At 35.6% G+C, this 24,581-nt stretch overlaps 1 protein-coding gene across 2 annotated transcripts; it reads left to right on the forward strand.

Annotated features, from left to right (window-relative positions):
• The first annotated feature begins 467 nt into the window (after positions 1 to 467).
• On the forward strand, positions 468 to 22,937 carry SCRG1 (stimulator of chondrogenesis 1). 2 transcript variants are annotated; one of them, XM_058720888.1, is made up of 3 exons: positions 468 to 613; positions 19,806 to 20,061; positions 22,706 to 22,937. In XM_058720888.1, exons 2-3 carry the CDS (start codon positions 19,820 to 19,822, stop codon positions 22,758 to 22,760), a joined length of 297 nt encoding a protein of 98 aa, XP_058576871.1. In that variant the 5' UTR covers positions 468 to 613; positions 19,806 to 19,819; the 3' UTR covers positions 22,761 to 22,937. The 2 variants fall into 2 exon arrangements, with proteins under 2 accessions (XP_058576871.1, XP_058576872.1); XM_058720889.1 differs by lacking the exon at positions 468 to 613 and adding an exon at positions 11,290 to 11,311.
• The last annotated feature ends 1,644 nt before the right edge of the window (positions 22,938 to 24,581 follow it).

The raw sequence follows: 24,581 nt of genomic DNA on the forward strand, positions 1-24,581 counted from the left end.
GACGGTATCTAGAAAAAAACATGAAGAAATTGTGAAAGACGAAGAGGTGCTCAGCTATTTGCCTAAATCACATTAGCCATTTTTCCCCTTCCTTCTCCTCTCTCTCCCCACTCTCTCCACTATTCCCATCTCTCTTTCAGTCTCTCTCTCTCTCTCTCTCTCTCTCTCTCTCTCTCACACACACACACACACACACACACACACACACACACACACTTGCCTTAAATTTAAAATTATTCTCTCTGTGTTCTTTCTAAATTCTTCAGGTTTTATATTTTATTACTCCAAGAGTCTGCCTCCCTGAGGTTCTTGTTCAGACTAGTTATTTCCCTCTGTAAAGAAGCTGTTCAGTTCATCCTTGCCTGGTTTGGAAGAATCCAAAGGAGGCAGTTCTTGCAGCCCTGTCTCACTTCCACTCCCCTCCTCCCCCAGTCCTGGCTGGAGCAGTGAGTCTGTCAATCCTAGGCAAGAGACAAGGCAGACAAAGGTTTATTTGTAAAGGACCTCCTTCTAGCACCTCCTTTTTCCTCCTTTTGCCCAAACTCACCCAGTGAATTGGAGCATTTAAGAACATTCTTCTGCCAAGAAGACCAAAAGGAACGAAGAAGAAAGGGTATGTATTTTTTTTCCTTAAAAATCATTTTGTAGTACATATTCTCTCCAAATTACTGCTGTAGATTAAAGCAGAAATGTATTTATGTGTTGAGTCAAAAGAGAAATGCAGAGAGAAAGACATTCTCTAAGGAGATGGATGTATTTTGACAAAGGTGATACCTCCTGGGATAAAGGAAAATAATCAGATTAAAAAGAACTAGAAAATGCTTATTCCTTAACTGGGAGAGTCGCTTAATCATAGGTTTAAAAAGAGACAGCTCCCTCACTGTTATTCCTGATTAATGCCCGTGTCCACTCTGAATCTGATCCCATGTAACAAGACCTTGTTATTCCACCTCTTCAGAACTATGTGAGAATGATGGAGTATATAAGTTTAGTTTTTTAATGCAGCAGCTATTTCTACGTGAAGTTAACTGCAGTGTCTAAGAAAGTAAATGTTTTTGCTTTTAAAAAATCTTGATTCCTAAAAAGGCACTGGTATAGATGTGCGATACAAAGAGCGAATTCACTGAATTCATACTTGGTGTTCCCACCATGGAACACACTACAGTGTCTGTACTACTAAGATAAAGGGAACACTTTTTCCTTCTTGGGCTTATAAAAATTCCTCTTCAAAATTCCTTAACTTAGTTTATGCAAGCTGTAAAAAGCTCTCCCAAATGTGGGTCCTTTTCTCCAGCGATGGTGATCTATTGTGGCCAGGAAAATAAGTAGAATGGTGCAAGACTGAGTATTAATATCATCTTATAGCATTCTCCCAGAGGCCTGAAGGAAGATCATTTTCAGGGAGGATGTGAACTTCATTTTTCCACTGATGAAGGTCTCTTGGGTGCTTAAGCTGATCATATCTGTTTTAATGATGTTTGAAGGGCTCATCCACTTACTAATATCACCTCTTCTTTAATACACACTTTAAGAAGTTCCATTCCAGAGCTCATTCTACCACAATCCTCTTCTGACACAGTTAATGAGAAAGAAAGATTTTTTTTTTTTTAAATAACAGTGTTTTTTCCATCATCAAAGAAAGATGAATGGGAAACATCACAGGCTAGATGGCAATTTTAATCTCTTCCAACTATAATCTTTGTTACTTTAAATGTCAAATTCTGGGCTGGAATTGTCGTTTGCTTTTACAGCCTTTGCTTCTCTCTTGCTGTGTTTTGAAAGAAATCTGAAAATGGACTGCCCTTTTTAATACATCAACTGTGTTTCATTCCACGGCTCTTAATACCAGTTCCCAGAATTGACATCAGTATGAGTATTGCACCATAAATCTCTGAACACTTAAACTGCATAGCCCTGTTAGTTCTGGCCATTAAATGGGATAAGTTTTCTTGTTAAGTCTTCATTTAACTTAACCATTCAAAAGCCTTCTGGTGCCAAATACCCTCACACAATCAGAATTTGCAATTCCCTATCTATATGATTCTCGCAATGATTTGTTGCTTAATTAGAAATATCTTGCCCATCCTTTTGGGATGAGCACTGGGTGTTGTATGGAAACCAATTTGACAATAAACTTCATATATTGAAAAAAAAAAAGAAATATCTTGCTCATGATTCTATATCCTCTGCCTTGATCATTTAAAAATTATGCCACTATTGGGATATGAATAGTATCATATAGTTTTAGCAACAATATTAGTTACATAAATTTGAATCCAAAAAAATCAACAGATAGCTATCTAAGGATATCTTGCTTATTCCTTTAAATATTCAGTTTTTAGCTTTATTTTCTTTTGTAATGTGGATGTACTCCAAGAGGAATTTTAAGTGCATGTACTTCAACTGAAATAGAAAAAAAAAAAATAGAGCAGTTTGCTTCAAATTTGCCAAAGTCATTTCGCTCTTGTTGGCACATGAAAATATATGGTTTTGATGGATTGCCAAGGATTAAGGTTGGTGTCTTCTAATGAAAAAAATAATCAATGTATCACAGGAACATACTGGGTCAAACATTTTTCCACTTGCTAAATAAAAGTTAAAGCTATTTATCTGCACTCAAGTAAAAGAAGAAGAGAAACTTTCAGTTCAAACATGTAATTTATAAAGTGCTTAAAAAAAAAAAAAACCTACCAGTAAGTGCTTGCCAGGTGTGGAACTTTCCATCATAGTATGTGACTGAGAGACTGTGACAGAAACACTATTTTGTGCTCTGGCATGGACATAGTCAGAAGAAGTTCATGGTATGGCAACATACCCACTTACTTTTCCAGCAATTTATTTGTTCATTCTTTCAGTGAATGTTTTTGGAACATTTACTGTGAGCCCAGTATTAAAGCAGGCACTGTTGAGAGATGCAAAAGATGTAGTAGTTATAGCCCTTGCCTTCATGATGCTGGCATCTCCTCTTCCAGTCCTCTGAATGTTGGCTTGCTCCAGGTTTCAGTCTTTTGCCTCTTCTCTTCTTAATCTATACTCACTACCCTGCCAGTCCCATAGCTATAAATATGATCAATAAACATTCTGATCACTCTCAAATTTTTATTCCTAGCCCTAACCTTCAGACACATACTCAACTGCCTACTCAACCTCTTCACTTGGATGTCTAGTAGGCATCTCAAACTTAACTTGTCTGAAAATTTGCTCTTAAATTTCCCCCAAATTGACCCCACCCAATTCTGCCTCAGTTCAACAAATGTTAATACCACTCAGGTCAAAAACCTAACAGATATCCTTGATTTTTTCCCTCTTGCCCCATATCTTCCATCAACTTTCACCAATAACCTTTTTCTTCTTCCAATTTTATCTCACCACAACACATCTTCACAGAGCAATCAAGGATTATCTAAGACATTATCAGATCATGTGACTATTCTATCAAAGTCTTCCAGAGGTGGGGCACCTGGGTGGCTCAGTCAGTTAAGTGTCTGACTCTTGAATTTGGCTCAGGTCATGATCTCACAGTTCATGGGATTGGGCCCTGCATCCATGCTGACAGCATGGAGCCTGCTTGGGATTCTCTCTCTCTCCCTCTCTCTCTGCCTATCCCCTGCTCATGTGCGTGCGCTCTCTCTCTCTCTCTCTCTCTCAAAACAAATAAAACTTAAAAAAAAATCTTCCAATGGTTTCCTAATATAGTCAATAAAATCCAAGCTCTTCATCATGTTCTATAAGGCCCTTTATGATGTTTCCATCTCTTCCTTCCTGGTTCTAGGTAAATACACAGAGTGACCAATTTACTCAATGGCCAAATGCCTTTCAGTGAATTTCCCATTTCCAACTGAAGCCATATTCTCTATCATTAATGGGCATTATTTAGTAAAATTCACAGTTCTTAAAAGAATGGATTACACATGACTGCTATAGGCACATAGAACAAGGGAGCTACTAGAGTGATATGGGCTGGATCAGGAAAGTCTTCTTAAAAGAGATGAGTTTAAGGTTTGTACTTAATAGATGGTTTGGTCAGAAATTAAAAGAAAGGGAAGAGGTGAGAGGGAACAACAAGGCAAAGACACATATAGGATTGAAGAGATAACTGGTCTGACTTTCTATTCACTGAGCAGTGGTGAATGGTAGATGTGGAGGGAAAGTGGAAGGAAAGCATTAGGATTAATCCCAAGAAGTTCACCACATTTTAGATACCATGGAACCACTGCAGGATCTTCCTTAGGATAAAAAAAAAAAAAAAAAAAAAGTGTTTTCAGAGACTAATTCATGTATTACTACATATATGGACCACACATTATTGTATTAGTCACTGGGTATGTGATGGTGAACAAAACAGACTGCCTTCATGGAGTTTTTGTCTTATGGAAATGATAGACATAAAATGAGTAAGCTCGTAAGTATATAATTTAAATTGTGACAAATATTATTAGGAAAACGAAGAGGGCACTGTGACAGAATCAAGTTGAAACTACTTTAGATTGGATGGTCAGAGAAAGCCTTTAAAGAAATGATATTTCAATGGAGACCTGAAAGTCAAGAATAAGCCAGGCAAGTAAAGAGCATTCCTTGCAGAGAGGCAGCATGTATAAAAATCCTAATGGAGGAAGAAGGATTTCTATTTAATTATAAGGAAATGGTCTCTATATTTATTGCAATATTTTTAAGTGGGTCAGATGAGCTATTTTCTAACAAACTATAAATTATCAAAATTAACTCAAGAGAAGGAAACTATGTGATATTTAGGACATATTTATATTAGAAATTATTTATTACTTATCTGAAATTCAAATTCAACTGATTATCCTGTATTTTACCTGACTTTATATTTTAACAGTATTAAATATCATCTGAGTGGCAATATCATGTATCTGATCAGAGACACAGACGTGGAAAAGAGTTCAAGAAATGGGAATGGTGGTATATGGATTTTGAATTCATCTGCTTTTATGCAGCAGGGTGTAGTGGAGATACTCTGAGGAATATATTTACCAATCTTTGTGATGAGTTTGCCCTCAGCTTTTTACTCACTTATCCTTTTCACCTTTTCTCATTATCTTATGACCCTGTGCTTCTTTCTCAAACTTCTTCCCTGGTTTATAAGACCTTTCTCTGACTTTTCTTCTATCCAGTCCACAAATGTTAGTTTCTCAGTGTTCTGTCCCTGGTCATCTCAAATTCTCCTTCTTAATACCTTCATTTATGCATACCAAAAAGAAAGACACCAAAATGCTAACAACACTTATCTCAACATGGACACTAGTTGAATTTTATTCTACCTTTTCTTCTCTTTATTTTCCATATTTTACACTGAGTATTATTACTTTTTTACTAAGTATTTAAAAAAATCTTTGCAATCAGGTTTCTGGCTATAATTAGAACTATCTAATGGAAAGAAAGCTTAAGCAGTTAACAGTCATGAAATGAACTCAGGAACAAACTACACCTACATGCATGAAATATATAAAGGGTAATCAGAGCCCAAGTTTTTTTTTTTTTTTTTTTAATTTTTTTTTTTTTAACATTTATTTATTTTTGAGATAGAGAGAGACAGAGCATGAACGGGGGAGGGTCAGAGAGAGAGGGAGACACAGAATCTGAAACAGGCTCCAGGCTCTGAGCAGTCAGCACAGAGCCCGATGCGGGGCTCGAACTCACATACCGCGAGATCGTGACCTGAGCTGAAGTCGGACGCTTAACCAACTGAGCCACCCAGGCGCCCCCAAGTTTAATAAATGCACAACTTTTTCCAAAAGCCACAAGGATTAGACAAAATTAAGCTAGATCACTGAAAATAAGAACATGATTGCATAGTAAACAAAACAAAACAAACCCTAGGGAGACCAAAACTATATGAAAAATGCTATTGACTAATAAAATAGAAAAATTCTTCAAACACAATTGGCAAAAAAGTTACAAAGAATTTATAACTCTCCCTCCACCTTTCTCCCTACACGTAATTTTTTGATAGAGAGTAATCTGGTAGGAAAGGCTAGAAAAAAGGGATGTGATCTTTGTTGTTATTGTTGAATCTTCTAATAAAAGTACACACACATATAAATATATATTTTAAGTCAGGTATGAGCTAATTGGAATAAATGATAGTTTTGATAAAAAAGAAAAATAAAACAGAAATAGAGAAGTGCATTTTAAAGTCAGACAAAACCCTGCCTTCCTGGAGCTTACATTCAAGTTCTGGTAGACATAATATTTTTAACAATTTAGAAGTTCACAAATGCCACAAAAAAGTAGAGCAATTAAGGCAGATTGAGAATATGTGAGGGGAGATACAGTTTTAAACAGAATAGATTTTATTGAGGAGCAGAGTGAACAAAAACTTGAAGAGAGTGAGTAGTTAGACATGCCATTAATTTGTTGGAAGAGCTTTTCTTTTTTTTTAAATTAATTTATTTATTTTGAGAAAGATAACATGCAAGCAGGGAACAGGAGAGAGAGAGAAAGAGAGAGAGAGAGAGAGAGAGAGAGAGAGAGAGAGAGAGAGAGAGAATCCTAAGTAGGCTCCATGCTGTCAGTGCAGAGTCAGATGTGGGGCTCAATCTCACAAATCATGAGATTGCAACCTGAGCTGAAACCAAGAGTCGATGCTTAACCAACTGAGACACCCAGATACCCCTGAAAGAGCTTTTAAAGCAGAGGAATTAACCAGTGCAAAGGCCCTAAGGCAATAAGGTGTCTAGCAATTTGAGGATTAGCTAGAACAGGAACACCAAGGGGGAAGAGTAGATAATTTCAGAAAGATACCAGAGCCAGATTGCATATGGAGTCCATTGTAATAACTTTAGCTTTAATTGAAGGAATTGGAGTCAATGGAAGAGGATAGGTTTAGTTAATATTTTCTGAATTCTTCTGTACTGCTGGTACTTAGGACAGTGCCTGGCATAAAGGAAGCACTAAAAAAATGTCCATTACATTGAACCAAATTAAACCAGCTTGCTCCTGTTTTCCTCTCTCTTACATAATTACTTAATTACTGTATCAGTGAGTCCTACATGAGTGCTATTCTTTGACTCCCTCGCTTTCCCAATATTGGCTGCTCTTCTCCTGGATACCCTTGCAGCTTGGTCTTTGGTGTGGGCAGAGGAATTCTTTTGTTTGTTTATTTTTATTTTTGAGAGAGAGCACATGCACACTTACGTGTGCAGGGGATAGGCAGAGACAGAGGGAGACAGAGGATCCAAAGTAGGCTCTGTGCTGACAGCAGACAGCCTGATGTAGAGCTTGAATTTACTAAATGTGAGATCATGACCTGAGTTGGGGCTGGATCCTTAACTGACTGAGCCACCCAGTTGCCCCCAAAATAATTGTTAGTGATCCTTTATTTTTTTATATTTTTTTGATGTTTTTATTTATTTTTGAGACAGAGAGATACAGAGCACGAACAGGGGAGGGGCAGAGAAAGAGGGAGACATAGAATCTGAAGCAGGCTCCAGGCTCTGAGTTGTTGGCACAGAGCCCGACACGGGGCTCGAACTCACGAGCTGTGAGATCATGACCTGAGCTGAAGTCGGATGCCCAACCAACTGAGCCACCCAGGTGCCCCGATCCTTTCTAACTTTTTAAAAATTTATTTATTTTGAGAGAGAGAGAGAGAGAAAAGTGAAGGAGGGGAAGAGAGAAAGGGAGAGAGAGAGAGAAACCCAAATAGGCTCTGCACGGTCAGCGTGGAGCCAGACGTGGGGCTTGAACTCACAAATCGTTAAGATCATGACCTGAGCCAAAGTCAGACATTAAACCAACTGGGCCACCCAGGCGCCCCTTGGGTGGTGGATTTCTAAGTCACCTGAAGCAGTATATGAAGATTTGAGCCTGAAGATAAAAGAATGATTCCAGGCTACTTTTCAGCAGCCTGAATAATCTAGAACAAAATATACAAGCATCATTCCAGAAGTAGGAAGAGCAACCTGAATGGCTCCTTGTGCAAACCATAATGGGTCTTATTTGTTGTAATTTGGGACCCAATAGCTACTTACCCTATCCAACAGATGAGAGTCAGAGCAACCGTTAATTCAAATTGGGAAAGGTTGTAGAAGGAAGAAACAACGTTCTGAGAATTTGGCTTAAGGATTAAAATTATCAAAATACCATATAGCTCATTTTTAGAATCTGTAAGATTTGGGTATGTGTCTTTCATATGCCTCCTGAAATAGCTGCGAATAGTATTTAAGAGTAATATGGAAAGCTTTGCTTCTACCCAAGATAGAGTAACAAGAACCAGATTTACTCACTTTTCTGATGCAACAACAACAACAACAACCCCAGAAAAAACATGTGAAACAACCTCTGTCAAAATACTGGATTTAAAGCAGGGAAGGACATCTTCCTATAAGAGATGGGAAACAAATAAGGTATAATTGCCCCCAGTCTATTCCCTTAAAGGAATTTCCAAGCTGAAAAAATAAAAGGAGAAGGAACACAGAATCCAACAGACTACCTGAATTGAGAAATGGATCAGAGAGTCAGAGAGACCAAAGCAGTCACAATTTACAGAAAGAGTACTGGAGACAAGAAAGATACATAGAGAATGCTGGATGTCTGCAGAGGGCCCCACTGAAGAATTCAGAACACTGATATGTGTGTGCAAATGAGGAAACTATCCGTGGTCAGGGGGAAAAATCGGAAAGAATTAGACAACGGAGTTTATGACACTCACAAAAAGCCAGGCATACTTGCAGACAGACTGAAAAAACTTGTAACTCATTGACCATTGGATAGGATACTCAGGAAGAAATGGCTTCAATAGTGAGGAATAATTAGCCCTTGGCTGAGTCAGAACCACCTAAGAAATCATAAAAGCAAGCCCTGAAAGAATTAAACTGTTTCCAAGGAACTTAGTTATATCCCAGAACAAAGCACAAGAATATTTATAAGAATACAAAAATATCCAGTACCCAACAAGGCAAAATTTAAACTGTCTGACATCCAAAGATTACCAGCTATGGGAATGCAAGCTGGTGCAGCCACTCTGGAAAACAGTATGGAAGTTCCTCGAAACAAAAACAAAAACAAACAAACAAAAAAAACACAACTACCCTATAACCCAGCAATTACACTACTAGGCATTTATCCATGGGATACAGGTGTGCTGTTTCGAAGGGACACATGCACCCCCATGTTTATAGCAGCACTATCAACAATAGCCAAGGTATGGAAAGAGCCCAAATGTCCATCGATGGATGAATGGAAGAAGAAGATGTGGTATATATATATATACAATGGAGTATTACTCAGCAATCAAAAAGAATGAAATCTTGCCATTTGCAACTACATGGATGGAACTAAGAACGAAATCTTACCATTTGCAACTAGCATGGATGGATGCTAAAATAAGTTCTTTTGAGAGAAGGAAAATAATATAGGTCAGAAACTCAGATCTACATAAAGAAAGGAAGAGCATGAAATAAAGAATAAGTAAACATAAAAGAAAAACTTATTCTTCTTGTTCTTAATTGATCAAACAGGTAACAGTGTATTCAAAATAATAGCAATAATGTATTCAATTATGCATGTTTATGTATATATAATATATACTTATTATGCTTATATGTAAGTAAAACAAATGACAGTTATGATACAAGGAATGAAGAAAGGAACTAAGATAATTTGTTATTATAGAGTACTCAAACTGCTCATGAAGTGGTATAGTATTTTTTAAAAGGGGACATAGATTAGTTGCAAATGTATATTTCAATCTTCAGGGCAACCACTCAAAAAAAAGTAAAATAAAAAAGGTATAAATGATAAGCTAAGACAGGAGAGAAAATGGAATCATTTTGTGGTTTTAATTAACCACAAAAGGAGGCAGAAAAAAAGTCAAAGAGAAAATAGGAACATTTAACAAGGGCAACAAATAGAAAACAAAAACAAATATGGTAGAAATTAGCCCAAATATATCAATAATCACTTTGGATGTCAATGGTCTAAATGTACCAATTAAAAGACAGATCATCAGAGTGGATTAAAAAACATGACCCAATGTTAAATTTTGTATATAATGCTTTATAATTTAAAAGCATATTTAAATTATTTTTTTCCATTGAGATAAGTGTACTCTTTAATCCGCATTTTCTATTTCACCCATCTCTCCACCTACCTCCCTTCTTATAACTATCAGTTTGTTTACTGTAGTTGGGAGTCTGTTTCTTGGTTTCTCTCTCTTTTTTCCTTTGCTCATTTGTTTTGTTTCTTAAATTCTACATATGAGTGAGATCATATGGGGTTTCTCTTTCTCTGACTGACGTATTTCACTTGGCATTATTCTCTCTAGCTCTATTCATGTTGTTGAAGATGGCAAGATTTCATTCTTTTTTATGGCTGAATAATATCCCATTGTATATGTATATACATATTTACCATTTTTTGTGCTTTGTTATTTATACGTGAAAACTATACATTCAGGATAATTTTATTTTAATATTCCCCATTTTATGAACATTTTCTCAAGTTCATGAAATGTTTAGATTCAATTATTCTAAATTCAAATTGTTATCTTCCACTTCTCTGCGCTGAATTTTGGTTAAGAAAAATAAAATGATTGCTCATATCTATATCTTTTTTCCCATTTTAATTATTTATGTTTATACCTGTGCCATTCTAACATCTTTAAATACAATCCTCCTCTGGGTCAAATAATAAAAGGATCTCTGAAGGCAGCAATGATGTTTGAATAAAAGCATGACCAGATTATAATTGTTTTTATTTGTTTTAGTGATAAAATTCAAGTCATACTGAAAAATTCAGTAATATTTAAGAGGGAGGTTGGTTTTGTTTCATCTTTGCTTTTGATTAGTCGGTTGGTTGAACAAATAAATTAAAAATCATGTAGAAGCTCTTGCTCTAAAGTAGGATTGATGGTATTACAAATTTAAAAATAGATTACCCAACAAAATTCTCATCATTCGTCATGCTGGTTGACTATTGTTGACTGGTAGATTTTATGGATCATCCACATTAAAGGTTTGTTCTTAAGTACCTTTCCTATTGAATAGTAAATGCTATAGACTAAATTGTGTCCCCCTCCAAATTCGTATGTTGACGTTCTAACCTCCAATGTAACTGTATTTAGAGATAAGGTCTTTTAGGAGGTAATTAAGATTAAATGAGGTCATAAGGGCAGGGTCTTAATCCGATAGGACTGAAGAAAAGGAAGAAACACCAGACACTTCTTTCTCTCTCCACGTATGCACAGGAGAAAAGCAATGTGAGGACACGTTGAGAAAGAGGCCAGCTGGTAGCCAATGAGAGAGGACAAATCTGCTGGGATCTTTGACTTCCAGCTTCCAGAACAGTGAGAAATAAATTTCTGTTGTTTAAGCCAGAAACTGTGGCTTATCCAAAGCCATTTGGATATTATATCCAAACTGTGGTATCTTGTTGTGGTAGTTATTATAAGTTTTAGTAAAGAATTGAGAATGATGTTATAAAGAAGAAAAAAAAAAACATGACCCAACTGTATGTTTTCTATAAGATACCTACTTCAAGTATAAAGACACATAAAAGGGTGCCTGGCTAGCTCAGTTGGAGAAACATGTGACTCTTGGTCTTGGGGTAGTGAGTTCAAGTCCATGTTGAGTGTAGAGATTACTCAAAATCTTAAAAAAAATAAAGACATATATAGATAAAAAGTAAATGGATGGAGAAAAATACACCATACTAACACTAACTGAAGAAAGCAGGAGCAGCTATATTTATTTGAGACAGAGTAGATACCAAAAGACGGTTATCAGGAATAAAGTAGGATATTACATAATGATAAAGGGGTGAATGCTCTGGTAAGACATAGCAATTCTTAATGGGTATGTGCTTAACAATAGAGCATCAAACTTCACTAGGTAAAAACTGATAGGATTGTGAGGAAAAAGAGATGAATCTATTATTTATCATATATTTCAATATCCCACAGAAATGGACAGATCCAGCAGGCAGAAAATCAGTAAGGACACAACAGAACTCAACACCACCACCAATGGACTGAATATAATTGACATCTATAGACTACTTCACCCGATAATAGCAAAATAGACATTCTTCTCACAATCACATGGGACATTCACCAAGACAGAGATCATAAAACAGCCCAGAGATCTGGGCCATAAAACACAACTTAATAAATGGAAAAGAACACAAATTGTACAGTGTCTTCTCTCAGATCATAATGGAATTAAACTAAAAATCAGTAACAGAAAGAGAACTGGGAAATCCCAAAATAGGTGGAGATTAACATAATTCTAAATAACATATTGGTGTTAAAAAGAAATTGCAAGAGAAATTTTAGAATATTTTGAACTAAAAGAAAGAGAAAACAAGTGAAATAAGTCAGAGAAACATAAAATGCCATGACTTCACTTATATGTGGAATCTAACAAACAAAAACAAAAATAAAAACAAAAAAGAGAAACAAGATTCATAAATATAGAGAACTAGTGGTTGTCCAAGGAGAGGGGTTGGAGAATAGGCGAAATAGGTGGAAGAGATTAAGAGATACCCATTCTCAGTTTTTTTTTTATTTATTTTTTTAACTTTCCATATTTTTTTTAATTTTATTTTTTATTTTTTTAAATTTACATCCAAATTAGCATATAGAGCAACAATGATTTCAGGAGTAGATTCCTTAGTGCCCCTTACCCATTTAGCCCATCCCCCCTTCCCAAAACCCCTCCAATAACCCTTAGTTTGTTCTCCATATTTATGAGTCTCTTCTGTTTTGTCTCTCTCCCTGTTTTTATATTATTTTTGTTTCCTTCCTTGTGTTCGTCTGTTTTGTCTCTCAAAGTCCTCATATGAGTGAATTCATATGATTTTTGTCTTTCTCTGACTAATTTCACTTAGCATAGTACCCTCCAGTTCCATCCACGTAGTTGCAAATGGCAAGATTTCATTCTTTTTGATTGCCAAGTAATACTCCATTGTGTGTGTGTGTGTGTGTGTGTGTGTGTGTGTGTGTGTGTGTAAAAACATATATACATATATATATATAATAAACATATATATCTATCTATATCTATATCTATATCTATATCTATATCTATATCTATCATCTTCTTTATCCATTCATCCATCAATGGACATTTGGGCTCTTTCCATACTTTGGCTATTGTTGATAGTGCTGCTATAAACATGGGGGTGCAGGTGTCCTTTCAAAACAGCACACTGGTATCCTGTGGATAAATGCCTAGTAGTGCAATTGCTGGATCGTAGGGTAGTTCCATTTTTAGTCTTTTGAGGAACTTCCATACTGTTTTCCAGAGTGGCTGCACCAGCTTGAATTCCCACCAACAATGCAAAAGAGATCCTCTTTCTCTGCATCCTCGCCAACATCCGTTGTTGCCTGAGTTGTTAATGTTAGCCATTCTGACAGGTGTAAGGTGGTATCTCATTGTGGCTTTGATTTGTATTTCCCTGATGATGAGTGATGTTGAGCATTTTCTCATGTGTCAGATGGCCATCTGGGTGTCTTCTTTGGAGAAGTGTCTATTCATGTCTTTTGCCCATTTCTTCACTGGATTATGTTTTTTGGGTATTGAGTTTGATAAGTTCTTTATAGTTTTGGATACTAACCCTTTATCTGATATGTCATTTGCAAATATCTTCTCCCATTCTGTTGGTTGCCTTTAGTTTTGCTGTTTCCCTCACTGTGCAGAAGCTTTTTATTTCGATGCGGTCCCAGTAGTTCATTTTTGCTTTTGTTTCCCTTGCCTCCCAAGACGTGTTGAGTAAGAAGTTGCTGCGGCCAAGATCAAAGAGGTTTTTGCCTGCTTTCTCCTCAAGGATTTTGATGGCTTCATGTCTTACATTGAAGTTTTTCATCCATTTTGAATTTATTTTTGTGTATGGTGTAAGAAAGTGGTCCAGGTTCATTCTTCTGCATGTCACTGTCCAGTTTTCCCAGCACCACTTGCTGAAGAGACTGTCTTTATTCCATTGGATATTCTTTCCTGCTTTGTCAAAGATTAGTTGGCCATACATTTGTGGGTCCATTTCTGGGTTCTCTATTCTGTTCCATTGATCTGAGTGTCTGTTCTTGTGCCAGTACCATACTGTTTTGATGGTTACAGCTTTGTAGGATAGCTTGAAGTCTGGGATTGTGATGCCTCCTATTTTGGTTTTCTTTTTCAAGATTGCTTTGGCTATTCAGGGTCTTTTCTGGTTCCATATAAATTTTAGGATTATTTGTTCTAGCTTTGTGAACCCATTCTCAGTTATAAAATAAATAAGTCACAGGGATAAAAATTACAGTATAGGGAATATAGTCAACAATATGGTAATAACTTTGTATAATGACAGATGGTAACTACATTTATCATGGTGAGCATTTCATAATGTACATAACTGCTGAAACACTATGTTATACACTTGAAACTAATATAATATATTGACTATACTTCAATAAAAAAATAAAAGGAGGAAATTAGGAGAAGTGGAAAAATTTAAACAATGACTTATGATGTTTGATATCAAACAATTGGATGATATGAAGAAATTATTAAATATTTTTGGTGATAAAGAATATTGTGTTATGTTTTCAAAAAGTCCTTACCTTTAGTGAAATATACTGAAATATTTGTAGATAAGATGAGATGCCTAGAATTTGCCTCAAAGTACCCAAAACTGAGGGAGAAAAAAAGTGGAGGTATAGGTGGAAATAAGAGAGGCGATGGGGTGACAATAATTGAAGTTAGCAGATAAGTATATGGAAGTTCATTAAATTGTTATCTCTACTTTTGTATATACTTGAAATTTTTCACAATAAAAAGAAAATAAAAATCAATACTTTAATAACAAACAATTAGAGCAGAAATCAATGAAATTAAAAACAGGAAATCAATAGAGAAAATCAATGAAACCAAAAGTTGGTTCTTTAAAAAGATTTAAAAAATCAACAAGCCTCTAGCCAAGCAAAGTAAGAAAAGAAAGAGTACACAAACTACTAACATCAGAAATGAAAGAAGGAACATCACTACAGATCCCATGGAAATTTAAAGGATAATAAAGCAACACTATGAACAACTCTATGCCCATAAATCTCTTAAGCTAGATGAGTGAACCAACTTCTTACAAGGCACAGTTTGCCAAAATTCACACAGATATAGACAATCTGAATAGATATATATATCTATGAGAGAAATTAATAATAATTAATATCAATAATTATTTAATTATTAATTAATTAATTAATTAACTCTGCACACAGAAAGCACCAGACTCAAATGATTTCCCTGGTAAATTTTATGAAACATTTGAGGAAGAAATTATACCAATTCTCTACAATCTCTTTCAAAGGATAGAAGCAGAGGGAAAATTTTCTAACTCATTCTATAATGCCAAGACCAGAAAAAGACATTACAGGAGAAGAAAGCTATGAGACCAATATTTCTCATGAACATGGATGCAAAAATTCTCAGCAAAGTATTAGCAAATTGAATCCAAACAAGAATAAAAAGAATGATATGGTACAATCTAGTAATTGATGGTACAATCAAGTGATTGATGTATGCAAGGCTGGCTCAACATTTGAAAATCAATTAATGTAATCCATCATATCAGTTGGCTAAAAAAGAAAAATCACATTATCATATCAGTAGATGCAGAAAAATCATTTCAGGAAACCTAATACCCATTCATAATAAAATCACTCAGTAAATGAGAAATAGAGGGGAACTTTCTCAATTTGAGAATGACTATCTACAAAAAACCTACAGCTAACATCCTTAATGGTGAGAAACTCAAATCTTTCCTAAGATCAGGAACAAAGCAAGAACATGCCGTCACCACTCTATCATACTGAAAGTCCTTGCTAATGTAATAAGGCAAGTAAAGGAAATAAAAGGTATATAAAGTAGGAAAGAAGACATAATACTATCTTTGCAGATGACATGATTATCTATGCAGAAAATCCAAAAGAATCAACAACAACAACAAAAAACTTACAGCACTTGTAAGTAATTAAAGCAAAGTTGTAGGATATAAAGTTAATATTCAAGCATCAATTGCTTTCCAACATACTAACAATGAAAAGTGGAATTTTAAACTAAAAACACAATACCATTTATATTAGTGCCCCCAAAATAAACTACTTAGGTATAAATCTAACAAAATATATACAAGATCTACATGAGAAAAACTATAAAACTCTGTTGAATAAAATCAAAGCATTAAATGGAGAGATATTCCATATTCATGGATAGAAAGATGCAATATAGTCAAGATGTTAATTCTTCCCATCTTGATCTACAGATTCAATGCAATCCCAATCAAAATCCCCAAAAGTTATTTTGTAGATACTAACAAAATGATTCTAAAGTTTATATGGAGAGGCAAAAGACCCAGAATAGTCAACACAATATTGAAGGAGAAGAACAAAGCTGGAGAACTGATGCTACCTGATTTTAAGATTTACTGTAAAACTGCAGTAATCAGAACAGTGTGATACTGATAAAAAAAAAAAAATAGACAAATAGATTAATGGAACAGAGTAGAGCTCAGAAAAGGAATCCCAAAAGTATAGTCAACAGATCTTTGACAAAGGAACAAAGGCAATACAATGGGCAAATAGAGTGTCTTCCCAAATGGTGCTGGAACAACTGCACATCCACATGCAACAAAATGAATCTACAGACTCTACATCCTTCGCAAAACTTAACTCAAAATGGATTATAGACCTAAAAGGAAAATTCACATCTATAAACCTCCAAGAAGATTAACACAGGAAAAAAAACCTAGATGACTCTGGATATGGTGATGTCTTTTTAGAGACAACATCAAAGATATGATCCACAAAAGAAATAATTAATAAATTAAACTATATATCAGTTAAAATTTCTCTGTGAAAGAAAATGTCAAGAGAATTAGACAACAAGCCACAGGCTAGGAGAGAATATTTGTAAAAGACACATTTGTAAATTAAAGGACTGCTATCTAGCATGTACAAAAATTTATTAAAACTCAACAATAGGAAAACAACCAATGATTAAATAATAGGCCAAATGGGGTGCCTGGGTGGCTCAGTTGGTTGAGTGTCATACTTTTGATTTTAGCTCAGGTCATGATCGTGGCTCAGGTCATGATCCTAGGGTCATGGGAACAAGCCCCACATTGGGCTCTGTGCTGAGTGTGGAGCCTGCTTAAGATTCTCTCCCTCCCTCTCTCTCTCTCCTTCTGCCCCTCTCCCTTGCTTGTGTGCTCTCTCTCAAAAAAAAAAAAAAGAAAGAAAGAAAGAAAAGGTCAAAGACCTTAACAGACACCTCACCAAAGAAGATATACAGATGGTAAATGTATGTATGAAAAGATGCTCCACATCATATGTCATCAAGGAAATACAAATTACAACAACAATAAGATACCCCTACACACCTATTAGAATGTTCAAAATCCAGAACACTGACCACACCAAATACTGGTGAGGGTATGGAACAACAGGAATTCTCAAATGTTGCTGGTGGCTATGCAAAATGGTACAGTCACTTTGGAATACAGTTTAGCAGTTTCTTGTAAAACTAAACATATTCTTATCACATAACCTGCAATTGTGCACTTTGGTATTTATCCACAGGAGTTGAACTGGCCCATAGATATTTACAGCAGTTTTATTCATAATTGCCAAAAATTGGAAATAACCAATGTCCTTGAGTAGGTAAATGGATAAACTGTGGTACATCCAGACAATAGAATATCATTTAGTACTAAAAGAAATGAGCTGTCATGAAATGAAAAGACATAGAGGAAACTTAAATGCATTTTACTAAGTGAAAGAAGCCAATTTGTAAAGGCTACATATGGTATGATTGCAACTATATGACATTCTGGAAAAGGTAAAACTAGAAAGACAATAAAAAACACCAATAGCTGCCATGGGTTAAGGAGGGAGAGATGTATACGTATATCACAGAAGACTTTTAGGGCTGTGAAAATACTCTGTATGATATTATAATGATAGAGAAATGTCATTATACATTTGTCCAAACCAAAGAATGTACAACACCAAGCATGAACCTTAAGTTAAAGTATGGATTTGGGGAGATTGTGATGTGCCAGGTAGGTTCATCATTGGTTTAAGAACAAAAGTAACATTCTGGGGGCACCTGGATGGCTTAGTTGGTTAAGTGTACGACTTTGGCTCAGGTCATGATCTCACGGTTCCTGAGTTTGAGCCCTGCATGGGGCTCTGTGCTGACAGCTCAGAGCCTGGAGCCTGCTTCAGATTCTGTCTTCCTTACTTTCTCTGCCCTTCCCCAACTCATGCTTTGTCTGTCTCTCAAAAATAAATAAACATTTAAAAACAAATGAAAAAAAAAGTACCATTCTGGTGAGTGAAGTTGATATCTGGAAGACTATGCATGTGTGAGGGCAGGGAGTATATGGGAAATCTGTACCTTCCTTTCAATTTTATTATAAACCAAAAACTACTCTAAAATTGTCCTTCTGTAAAATCCATAATCTTACCTAAATTAATTCACCTTTGAGATGTATCTAACCATTGAAAACTTCATACAAAATTTCCTTTCAACAACATTGTTTTCCTTCAAAGTACGATATACATATATATCTTCCTCTCCTTTTTTAATGTTTGTGTATTTATTTTGAGAGAGAGTCCATTTATTTATTTTGAGAGAGAGTCTGTGCTGTCAGCACAGGGCTCAATTCCCTGAGCCACGAGATCATGACCTGAGCCAAAATTAAGAGTTCAATGCTTAAATGACTGAGCCATCCAGGTGCCCCTCTTCCCCAATTTTTAATACTTCATGGTAGGAAAGATACTTTGGCATCAAGATTAAATCTGAATGGCTGTGGATTCTGATCTGATTCCTCCACTATTTTGCTAGTTTCCTTTACTACAATAGCCTCACCTTTTCATGTCTAACATGAAAGCCAGAGAAACCTGATTAAATAGATGAGGACTATTCCACAGTTGTATGCAAATACCGTATTTAAAGAATTATCTCCTGGAAGAGGAATTACACTTGTTTGGTATGACCCCAAGAACTCAAACTGGGACTGGTTTGGTAGGAGCTACAGAAAAATACTTTACAGTAAGGGAAATGTTAGAACTGCAACAGTGGAGTTTATGTTGACTTAGTCAATAATGAGCTCCCCAGCATGGTAGGTGTTCAAGAACAGGCTAAATGTTTATTAGGGGGAATTCAAGCCTCTGTTTTCAACCAAGGTGAAGATGAAGTAATCTATGTGGGATAAAACTTCACAATATTACTAAAATTTTGCAACAAAAATGAGCCCCAAAATAATTCTGCTGGATTTAAAAAACTTAATTGAGCAATAAATATATGTGTAGACTATCATTTGTCAATGTCAGAATAGATAGTTTTTTTATTCCTGCAGGCTGGAACCCAACTTCTTGGACAATGTTGTTAGAATATGCAAATCAAGAACCAGTAAACTCAATGATATTTGTCCTAGAAATTCACTTGAGTTTAACCACCTTAAAGAGCAGTTTTTCTCTGCTGAATGTACCAAAAACAAAAAATTACTTTGAATACTTAAAATTGCGGATTCTGGCTCTTACTATCACCTCTCCCAGTCCCCAGCATTTCATATTTAATGTTTCTTTGTGGAACCCAGGCATTTGATTTTAAACAATTATTCTATGGGATTTTTATTGTCAGTAGTCATAAAATTACACTGAGAAACACAAAGAAAAGAGTAGAAAAGATCAACTACCAATCTTTCTATCCAAGTGTTTATGAGAATGCTACAGAACTTCATGTTCAGATGAATTCCATCTTTAAAAGAAACAAATACTGACACATTTTGCTTTTTTTCTATCTCAGGGCAAAGAGCCAAAATGAAATTGATAGTTCTTGCTGTCACTGTTGGCCTAACTTTGCTGCTAGGAGTCCAAGCCATGCCTGCAAATCGCCTCTCTTGCTACAGAAAGATACTCCAAGATCGCAACTGTCACAACCTTCCAGAGGGAGTAGCTGACCTGACAAAGATGGATGTAAATGTCCAGGATCATTTCTGGGATGGGAAGGGATGTGAGATGATCTGTTACTGCAACTTCAGCGAATTGCTCTGCTGCCCAAAGTAAGGAAATGTAATTGCAAAGTATATACCTATGAAATGTATGCACAACTCTTTTTTTAAGACAAACTTTATAATGTGTTTGCTGAAATTAATCACCCTTCTTTAGTAAAATCCTAATTAAATCTCAGGTTTTTTCTTTTTTTTATTTTTTTTTAAATTTTTTTTTCAACGTTTTTTATTTATTTTTGGGACAGAGAAAGACAGAGCATGAACGGGGGAGGGGCAGAGAGAGAGGGAGACGCAGAATCGGAAACAGGCTACAGGCTCCGAGCCATCAGCCTAGACAGAGCCTGACGCGGGGCTCGAACTCACGGACAGCGAGATCGTGACCTGGCTGAAGTCGGACGCTTAACCGACTGCGCCACCCAGGCACCCCTCAGGTTTTTTCTAGAATCATCACCATTGTATACGGAACTGAATGTTTTCATTTAAAAAAACAGAGTTTGGCAGATTTTAATAAAACTAAATGAAATCCAGAAAATAACACTCCAATACATTAAATTCTAAATTCCCTGACTTTACCACAAAAAAAAAAAAAAAAAAAAAAAAAAAAAAAAAATGCCAGCAGAGGTCAACTTCAAGGTTGATATCTTAAATCAATGTGAACTAATAAAAGGCTTTAGATAAAAGATCCTACTGAACAGGACCAATTAATTGGGCAGAAAAGTGGTAATGGTCAAAGAAAAAGTTTCTAGCTCTATATATAAGTTAACTAGAAATGAACTAAATAAAAACTAGCTACTGATTTGGAAAGTAGGCACATTTTAAGTATAATACAACGGTAGATAAATCAGTAACTTTTTTTGGTTCTTATTCTTAAAATCGTCTTCCTCTGGGTTACTAAAGAGTCTCAAATCTATGATCTTGGCTATTTCATACTGAAATTAGCTCTTTCAAATTACTTACAACATAGGTCATCATATTTTCATTTTTCTAAAAAAACCCTGTGACATAGAAAGGGCAGATATAATCATCCTATCAAGAAAAGGTGCAGAGTGGGGCGCCTGGGTGGCGCAGTCGGTTAAGCGTCCGACTTCAGCCAGGTCACGATCTCGCGGTCCGTGAGTTCGAGCCCCGCGTCCGGCTCTGGGCTGATGGCTCGGAGCCTGGAGCCTGTTTCCGATTCTGTGTCTCCCTCTCTCTCTGCCCCTCCCCCGTTCATGCTCTGTCTCTCTCTGTCCCAAAAATAAATAAAAAACGTTGAAAAAAAAATTTAAAAAAAAAAAAAAAAAAAAAAAGAAAAGGTGCAGAGAGGTAAAATGACCAGCACTATCCCACACAACTGGTTAATACCAGTACTGACATTAAAATCCAGGTCTTCTGATTTGGACCAGATATTTTTTTTTTTAACAAGGCAGTTGGTTCTTAATGTGCGGTTCCCAGAACAGCAGCTTCAATGTCACCTAGTTCTTGTTAAAAATGCATGTCTATCCTTGAGCCTTAGACCAGACCTACTGAATCAGGAATGCTGGAGATAAGGCATAGCAATTATGACTTAACAAGCCCTGTAGGTGATTCTGCTAAAAGTCTGAGAATCACTTGTACTAAATATCAAGAACTTGAGTTAACTGATGCATTAAAATGACTTAATTTTTCCCAGACTACACAAATGAAATGCCATTTAATATTGAAATACCATTTTCGCTTTTTTGTAATTATAAGACTTGAAGCCAATTAACTGAAATGTATTTGTATTTATTTTATGATATAATTTTGTCATCATCTGTGTTAATGGATGAGAACAGAAGTCTGGACATACAAAAGTACTTTCTATCTGATTTTAGTTACCTTTTTCCCAGTCCCAACAGATTTACTTTGCTAAGTTTATTTCCTTTTTCCTTCCACTGTCAACACAAATTTTAATTTGCCACCCTGTTTTCTTTTCATTTTTATTGAAATATAATTGACATATAGCACTGTAGAAGTTTAAGGTGTACAGCATAATAACTTGATAGACATCTATTACATAATGATTATCATAATAAGTTTAGTTAACATCCATCACCTCAAGAAAAAATTTTTTCTCTTGTGATGAGAACTTTTAGGGTTTATTCTCTTAGCAACTTTCAAATATATGACACAGCACAGTAAACTATACTTATGTTGTAGTTTACAGACGAAGTATATTTCTAATGAGCCATTGTAATACAATTTTATATTATCCCATGCATTTTTATACTTTACCTTTTGTGACCTTTTCAACAACAGTAGGATTGAATAGTTTAACATTTGTCCTTTCCCTATAAAGCCTAGAAATTTGTTTTTTGACTTTTCTAAGAATTTTTTAACCTTATATTTCTTATCTGTAGATTTAAACTTCATGGTCCATCCCCACTCACATCAGAAAAATAGTATTTTTGGTATGATCATAAGGTTTTGAAATGATTTAATTTTTCCTTTTCTTTATAGGTAAAGGATAGCATAATATCAATGGCAAATGGGAGGAAAGTAGGAGAATTGATTACCTTCTTGGTCTTTGTTGCTTCTGTGGCAAGTCCTCCCACTCATTCGCTTTGTAGTTTATTCCCTAAAAAGAATAGTTATATCTGAAATCCTGGAAATCATTGTCCATTTTTAATCCAGAAAAGATTAATAGATATCTCAGTTTTCAGCTGAATTTAACTTGTGTCCTACTCTCTTTCAGAGATATCTTCTTTGGACCAAAGATCTCTTTTGTGATTCCTTGCAACAATCACTGAGAATCTTCATGTATTCCAGAGAACATCATCTTTCATTTCCCACATACTGCACTATATCAACATAACTGCATTTCAAGTTTCTATCCAGTGCAATAAAGCACAGATTCTATACATTCTTACTTGTCTAAAACAGTAAACTTGAGTTAAATAAGTAGTAATAAAAAATAATTCAATTTGGATTTTCTCTGTGGAGATTGTTGGTACTGGTTAAAAATTTTGGTTAGAGTGGCACCTGGGTGGCTTAGTTGGTTAAGCATCTGACTCTTGATCTCATTTCAGGTCTAGTAATCTCAGGGTTGTAAGTTTGGGCTCTGTGCTGGGTGTGAAGCCTACTTAAAAAAAAAAATAAAATAAACAAACAAAGAAAAGGAAAGGAAAGAAAAATTTTGCCTAGAAAATTTTCAATTGTGAGGTGTTCAGTAGGCTCAGTAGAAAAATTTTTGAATAGTTGAATAGCCATAATCCTGGCTCAAAGGTGGAGAACTTTTAGTTCTTAGTTGATAGTTACTGACCATGTAAACCTAATGGAAAGAATCAGATATATACTGAAGTTCTTAGAAGGGAATCTAGAAGTTTTGTAGTAAGAGGGTAAAAGGACTGGGGCACCTGGCTGGTTTGGTTGGTAGACCAGGGTCCTGAGTTCCAGCCCCATGTTGGGCATAGAGTTTACTTAAAAAAAAAAAAAAAAAACAAAAGGGAGCCAATATTTAAGTACATATTATTATGTATGCCAAATATTTCAAGTCCATTTTCACTTCACTCTCCCAAAAAACAACAAAACCTTCACGGTAAGTATTCTTAAACCCATTTGTCAGATGCTAACTTAAGATAATTGCTAAAAATCAAGGCAGAATTTGAACAGAGTTCTAATTCCAAAGCCCATACACTGCACACTCACACATATAGCTCTATTCTCAAAATTATTATTATTATTTTTTAATTTTTTTAATGTTTATTTATTTTGAGACAGACAGAGACAGAGCATGAGCAGGGGAGGGGCAGAGAGAGAGGGAGACACAGAATCTGAAACAGGCTCCAGGCTCTGAGCTGTCAGCACAGAGCCCGACGCGGGGCTCGAACTCACGGACCATGAGATCATGACCTGGGCCAAAGTCGGACGCCTAACCGACTGAGCCACCCAGGCGCCCCTCTATTCTCAAAATTATGATGTTTATCCCTGATGTATCAATTTTTCTTGAGAATAACATATTAAAAGAAATTTGTAATGGATTAAAGTCACATGAATGTTAAAGGTAAATCTTCAAAGATATTTTCTGATAGAGGCAGCTTCAGACTATGCCCCATATCTCAGGAGGTATGCATTGACTAGTGGCCATCAGTGATAATTTCAGAAAGTCCTTCATTCTATAAAAATGTATTAAATGTTTGCTAAGCACCAGCTATTATTTAGATCTGGGGATATAGTAATAAATAAGATGGACCTTTCCTCTTGGAACTTGTATTCTAACAAAGTTTAATAACTACAAAAAAAAATTCTTACGTATAAATGGGAAGCCTGCCAAAGAGGGGAAGTTTAGAGGCTAATACAAAGTATTGTTATGGGGACAACTTTAGTACCATACCATGCAGTAGACCTATCATTTTGTGAATAAAAGTGACATTATTTAATTGAAATATGTACTTGGAGGTCCCTGATCTGTTTCTGAGGACCACACCCAGAACAGTATCTGTTCTCTATTTAGTATCCAGTAAGTGTTACTGGACTGGAGCAAACAATTTTGAAGTAGTCAGAATTCAGTTCCCCTTAAAATCTACACAAAAATAAGTCAGTGTTTTAATGGTATGACCTCCTACAAAAAT

The sequence above is a fragment of the Neofelis nebulosa genome, chromosome 3 (genome assembly GCF_028018385.1).
Source record: "Neofelis nebulosa isolate mNeoNeb1 chromosome 3, mNeoNeb1.pri, whole genome shotgun sequence".
In the NCBI taxonomy this organism is placed as follows: Eukaryota; Metazoa; Chordata; class Mammalia; order Carnivora; family Felidae; genus Neofelis; species Neofelis nebulosa.